The sequence below is a fragment of the Somniosus microcephalus genome, chromosome 3 (assembly GCF_052327205.1).
Source record: "Somniosus microcephalus isolate GS21.2 chromosome 3, FLI_Smic_1.0, whole genome shotgun sequence".
In the NCBI taxonomy this organism is placed as follows: Eukaryota; Metazoa; Chordata; class Chondrichthyes; order Squaliformes; family Somniosidae; genus Somniosus; species Somniosus microcephalus.
In genome coordinates, this window is record NC_140989.1 from 296,821,603 (window position 1) to 296,828,330 (window position 6,728).

The 6,728-nt window shown below is 41.9% G+C and overlaps 1 protein-coding gene across 1 annotated transcript in view; it reads left to right on the forward strand.

The window, feature by feature from the left end:
• LOC147122073 (cytochrome P450 4B1-like) overlaps positions 1–6,251 on the forward strand; it is an 80,969-nt gene extending 74,718 nt beyond the window's left edge. The window contains exon 12 of the mRNA XM_085982793.1: positions 1,578–6,251. Coding sequence (XP_085838919.1) covers positions 1,578–1,749 — 172 coding nt within the window. The 3' untranslated portion in view covers positions 1,750–6,251. The remainder of the gene's footprint in view (positions 1–1,577) is intronic.
• The last annotated feature ends 477 nt before the right edge of the window (positions 6,252–6,728 follow it).

The following is a 6,728-nucleotide window of genomic DNA, read 5'->3' on the forward strand; positions in this document are numbered from 1 at the left end:
AAACATGCAGCCGGATAGTACAGCAACAGCTCTGGAGTTAATGGTGGTGGCACAATGCTAAAGTTGGATGTCGTCTGCATTCATGTGGAAGTTGATCTCGTACTTGAGGATGATGTAATTGACAGGAAATATGATAATGCTGAACAGGAAGGGATCGAGCATGAAGCCCTTGGATACACCAAACATGACCATGCAGACATAGAGATCTAGTGAATGCATTTGGGCAGGTAGGAGTAGAACCACAAGAGAATAGTGCCATGGAGGAGATGTAATAAAGGGCGATGGACTGGTCAACAGTACCAAATTGAAGCAGAGAAATCAAGGAGGAACAGTGCGCAGGTCAACACAGTTTGTAATTGATTACTTTGATCAGGACAGTTGCAATGCTTTGGCCTGATCAGAAACCAGATTTGTTGGATTCAGATACAGAGTTGAGAGACATGAGTGCATAAATGATTGATATTAACCTGTCCAAGGATTTTGGAGAGAAAGAGTAAGTTACAGTTAAGATTGTGTTTGCGAAGGCTTGAGGTTTTTCCTTTTTAAGCAGGCAGGTGATGACAGTGTCTTGAAAGGTGTAGGGACAATATCTGATTATAGCGATAGCATGGGTCCAAAAGTGGGAAGTTGGGTCACTAGGAACTGGATTGAAAGATTATTGAGGAATGTGGTGGGCTTCATGGATGAAATGAGTATCAAGCAGCTGGGGGTAGAAGCAGAAAAGTATAGGTGATGGGGACTGGATTGTGATGGGAGTTCAGAGTTTGATAGGGCTGTGGAAAAGAGTAGAAAGCAGAGTGAATGGCTTCCATTTTGGAAGTGTAGAAGTCCCTGACCTCTTTACATCCATTATCAGAGGTAAGGATAGATGGTGTGGGGTGGGAGATTAGACCAGATTGTGGTGTAAAAGAAAAGTTGGGTCTCATCCTTTCCCTCCAGGATGACCTGGATTTAGCTGCAGAGTTGAAGAGGCAGTTTGCTTGCAGTAGTAAGTTGGATCTGGTGGCAGATAGCCAGTCAAATGCCATGTGTACTCTAATCTGTAGCCCGCAGATTTCAATTCATGGAGGTTGCTGTTGTACTGATAGGGCTGATCAAAAATTTTAGTTGAACATTGACCCCAATCTCAGTGTGGGTGGCAGGCTAGAGATGAGGTAGTCCCCATCCCCATCCCTGTCCCCTTTGATGCAGGGGACCAAGTTTGAGGTGGGTGGAGGTTCCACTGCAGACAAAGCTCTCCAGAATCTCCTTTCACATTCTGAAGACAAGCTGTCATTCACAACATAGATAGAGGAACTAGATGGCCACAGACATAGTTTTGCTGGGTGATCACATGATGGTACATTATTTAGAAGTGTGTTGTAGCAGGCCTTGTCAAAAACTTTGAGATGTCTGAGGCAATGGTAAATGAATCACCAAAGTGATCAAGAGCAGAATTCAATCGTATCAGTTCAGTAGAAACATTTCCCCTTTAATGATTAAATTCTTTGAACAGGTAACTTGCTGATTGCATAGATTTCCAAAGAAGGATTAAAAACCTCCCACTTGTAAATCAGTGTGTTTCACTTCTTTTGCAGGAACTGCATTGGTCAGCACTTTGCCATGAATGAAATGAAGGTGGCTGTCGCTCTGATTCTTAATCGATTTGAACTGGAAATTGATGAAACAAAACTACCAATTAAAATACCCCAGATAGTCCTCAGATCCAAAAATGGAATTCACTTGAAGATTAAAAAACTGGAGAAGTAAAGTAAATCAGGGAAATTTAACAAAACCCTCCAGTAGATTCCTTCTGCTAGTCGACAAAGATAATAACTGATGTAAAAGTAGCAACTTCAAGACCAGACAAATCAATCTGGAAGTGGGTAATAAATTAACTGTAAAACACTGTGGGGTAGATTTAGACTTTGTGCAATAGTGTAAAACGGATAATTAACAGTGAATCGGGAGGGATGTAAAATGGGCTGCAGATTTGCTATCACTTATTTTACTCGTAATTATTCTCTGGGGCTCCCGGTACATTTCCTTTTAATTTTGTTCTTCTCGCTCGTCTCACTGTCTCTTCTGAAGTCATTGACCATCACCAGGAGTCTCCCAGGAGCTGGTTGGCACCCAACGCCTTGCCTAATTGGCCCATTCTTCTAGTGTGGAGGGACTACAGAAGCTGCGATTGTTCCCCTTCGAGCAGAGGTTAAGAGAAGATTTGATAGAGGCATTCAAAATCATGAAGGGTTTTGATAGAGTGAACAAGGAGAAACTGTTTCCAGTGGCATGAGGATCGGTAACCAGAGGACACAGATTTAAGATAATTGGCAAAAGAACCGGAGATTTTTTTTACGCAGAGTTGTTATGATCTGGAATGCACTTCCAGAAAGGGTTGTGGAAGCAGATTCAATAGGCTGGATTTTGATACTGGAGGCGTGTAGGAGGCGGGACTACAACCCCGAAAGTTGTAGTCCCACCTCCATTGAGTTGTGGCCAACCCATGTGATTTTTACTTGATTGACCTTGTTGAGCCCGCCCAGCAGACCAATTAAGGGCCAACCGGCAACAGGTGACATCACAGATTGACATTTCATCTGTCAAGAGCTTTTGACAGATGAAATATCAGCGTTTGACAGCTCTTTGAAGCTGTCAAACACTGACAATCTGTACTCCAAGTTAATTCCTTCCTCTCAGGCTGATTTAGAGATCTCTCCAGAACAGAAAGCTGAATGCTGCAACTTTTGACAGCTCGCGGCCATTCTGCTTCCTGTGCCGGTGAGATGAGGGACTCCCGAGACCTGAAGGAAGGAAGGCTGTAAAGGTAAGTAAAGGTAATTAAACTTCTTTAAACACTTTACACACACCAAACACACTTACCTCTGCACTCATGCACCCATCACTCACCTGAACACCGGACATCTCGAACCCTCCAAGCCCTTCAGCCCGACGGTCCACCTCGCTAACTTGGCGTGGTTTGGAGCCGTCGGGAATCCCACACTTCAGCAATAAAAATAGGGATTAGGCTAAAAACTGCCTGTTGGCACTAATCCCCTTCCCGCCTCGGGGAGGTGGCTCCCAGCACAGGTCGAGTATCCGCATCCTTTGAAACTGGCATGGAGGCGGGTTGGGGGCGGGATGGGTTCATGCCCCCCGATTTCGCGATTTTAACCCCCCACATGCCTCCAATCCCGCCTCCACAGCCCAATGAAAATCCTGCCCATAACTTTCAAAAGGGAATTGGATATATACTTGAAAAGGAAACATTTGCAGGGCTTTGGGGAAAGAGATGGAGGGAGTGGGACTAATTGGATAGTTCTTTCAATAGGTCAGCACAGGCACGATGGGCTGAATGGCTATGATTTGCACAATGGCACAAAGTCAAAATCTACCCTTGTGACTTTTAGGCGTATTAAAACATTATGGTATACATGTGTTGACAGTATTTTTCACCAGTGCTGCGGTGTCACTTCATGCGTTATTGCAAATCGAAAATATTGGTTATCTGGCAATGATTGCCAGGTAGGAATCTCATCAAGGAGTTTAAATGATGGCATAAATCATTACAACAAAGCTTGGGTAGTTTATAACAGTTATCTAAACCTTGATATTAAAGGCATTCCCATTTTTTAAAATATACTGCGGAATTGGTGGGAGTAATTTTGTTCTATTTTACTTCCTTTTTTCTTTGACAAACTGTGACAGCTTCAAACACATTGACAAGTATATGCAATGAATGCACATCTTTGATAATAGACAAAAGGAACCTGTTCTCCCTCTCACCTGTGATCTTCATTACTTGGCAAACCCACTGCTTAATGCCCTTTGTTCCTGGTTTGCCTGTCGGATGTTGCCAGTGCTGAGAATTTCTCTTTCTCACATTTTAAAAAAGATTTGAGATTCCATTTTTGAAGCAACATTATCTCAGCATTCATAACTCCAGTGAAAAAGCTGAATTGAAATTAGTTTTTTGATGAGAAACTATTTCACTTCTGCCCTGGTGGCCTAATCACTATAAGGTGTTCTTATAGTTTTCTTGTTAGAAATGAGAGAAAGAAGTAGGAAAAGAATGCCTGGATCCCAGAACTAGCAATATCGCACAGCCGGACACGCATCAACAGCCAAGGCATTCCATTCCATAGAATCGTAGAAATTTATAGCGCAGACGAAGGCCATTTAGCCCATCAGGCCTATGCTGGTACTGGAGCTATCAACTCTAATCCCATTTCTCTGCCCTTTTAATTAGTACCTGCCTTTAAGGATTGCTGATTCTGAACTAACTAATGCAACTTGATAGAGTGATAATCAATAGTTTATTCCAAGGAAATAACAGTCAGCTTGTGTTATAAATGATAATTAACATATTTAATAATATTAAAAAGTCTTGTGGCTAGCATGCACACCCTGCAACACACTCCCTCCAAAACGCTTTTCAGTCACTCAATCATAGTTAAATTTATTATAATTTTTCTCAAAATTGTTCTAATATAAGCAAGTTGTTGCTACTTACCTCTGATTGGCTAATTTTATCACAAGACCCTGACCCTCCTAACTCTTGACCTTGATCTTCCCAGGCCTGCTCTTGGCCACCCTTGCTTCCAATATTGGGCCTGTTGCTCACAGGACCCCAGTCCTGCCCTCCCACCGCCAACATCTTTGTTATAATTTTCCTGCTCCTGTGTCTTCCTCAAACACACTGCACCCAGCCTACCAATCAGTCCCCTGCCTTCTGCCCCAACCTCAGCTCCTCCAATCCTAAACTCCCAAATGGGCTTTGCGGCCAATGTGACACACCATCCATTATGCACCTCTCCTGATTTTCCTTTCAATTGAAGTCAGCGGAAAGAAAAAGTGGGAGAGGTTTATAATTGTCAATGATCTCATTGAATGGCGGAGCAGGCTCGAAGGGCCGAATGGCCTACTCCTGTTCCTATCTTCTATGTTTCTATGTTTCTATGATCCAATATCACCTGTTTTACACTATCACCAAAAGTTGAAATTACCCCCAAAGAATTTATACAAAGAAAAGCTTTAAATGCCACACAATGGTGTATCATCCAATTTACTGTGAGCAACAAGGAACAAGAAAATTTAATGAAGAAAAGAAGAAAGGAACACCGGAGTATAAATTTGTCTTAGGCGGTAGTGCAAAACAGCACTAGTGCACCGGTAGCCCATTTTACACTTTGCTCAATTTTCTTTTCCATTGATGCCTCAGTAAATCATGTGGCGAGGTACTGAGCTGAGTTTGCCGATTTCAGCTAGGATGGTAGCGAGGGGAGGGGGGAGACTCTATAATTGGCCTCAGCACCCCTCGACAAGCAAGACGAGGAGTTTGTTACTATTCCACTCCTGATAGCTATCCGGTGACCTCATCCAGCAGTACATCATGGATACTGCATGAGGACAGGGTCAGCTCAACTCTAATGGCTCCTTGGTTGAACTGTTCACCAACACTCACTGTTCAAACTTGCAAATGAAGAAAAGTAATTGAGGCAAGTTTACCAAGTGATTGTAATCTTCACTCCACTACAAGTCATCGCCTTCAAGAGAGGATGGGTAAGGGGAGAAAATGACAACAAAAGTTGAAGGAGACAATACATTAGTTCTATTGAGATTAATTGTCTTGCAATATATTCCAAATTAGTTAATTGTTAATTAAGTTAATCATTAGTTCTATTGAGATTAATTGTCTTACAATATATTCCAAATTAGGTAATTGATAATTAAGTTAGTCATTATGATCATTTGAAGTAGTGTGCTGTTAAATTAAATCTGATAAACCTTGTGAATGCATACTAGTTTTCTCTTTTGGTCTTATTGCTGTGGTATCTGCCCTAATGGACCCACAGCATCATGAGTTCCAGGATATCACAGAACCACTGCTACTTCAAACCAGCCTGTAATATAAACACAAAAGTCTGAATCGTGGCTAGTACCTGAGCCACAATATTATATTCTCACCGGGTGTAGTACAAAAAATTTGCAAGAAATAGGCAGTGGAAACAGTTTACCAGTGGTGGCAATTATTTTAGATCCATTATGAACATGCACTACTCTTAGCTGGTGAGAGGAAAATCCTGGACATAGAGATTTGCAAAGAAATATGCTTCTCTCTAATCATATTGTAAAAGGACAAAATTCTTGCTGAAATTAGTATGTTGTATGGATTTGGAAAGTTGCTCTTTGTATTTTGTTTAAATTATTCTTGAGATTTTACATGTGATTTAACAGTAGAATTATATTGGTAATAAACAAATGAATGGTGACTAAGGAGAGCTTTTAGTCTCATTGCACTCACTGAGAGAAAGTTAATGGCAGTACAAACAGTTCCACGATGTGACGATGCTGCTGATGCTCTGGCTTCACCCTGGTCGTGATGTGGGGTGGATTCAGAGCACAAGTGGCAACGACTTTGCATACACAAGATTGCAGTTGTACAGAACTTGAGTTTGTGACTGTAAATTTCTGACTGTGGACTTTCCCTGATGCCAAGGAAAGGTCTGCAGGCCAGTAAAATAAAAACTGTGCAGCTTAGCTTACCCATGGCTAAAAGAAAAATAGCAACCAGCACCGTGCACTGCAAGAGACAATCATTGACATCTACCAGTGATGGTACATTCAGAGGCCCCTTGGAAATCCACTCTTCTCAGAGGCAGCATTGTAATACAAGATACAAGATACATTGTCATGAAAGATAACCAGTTCTGTGGCTGCATCAGTTTTATAGCATGTACTACAACCAA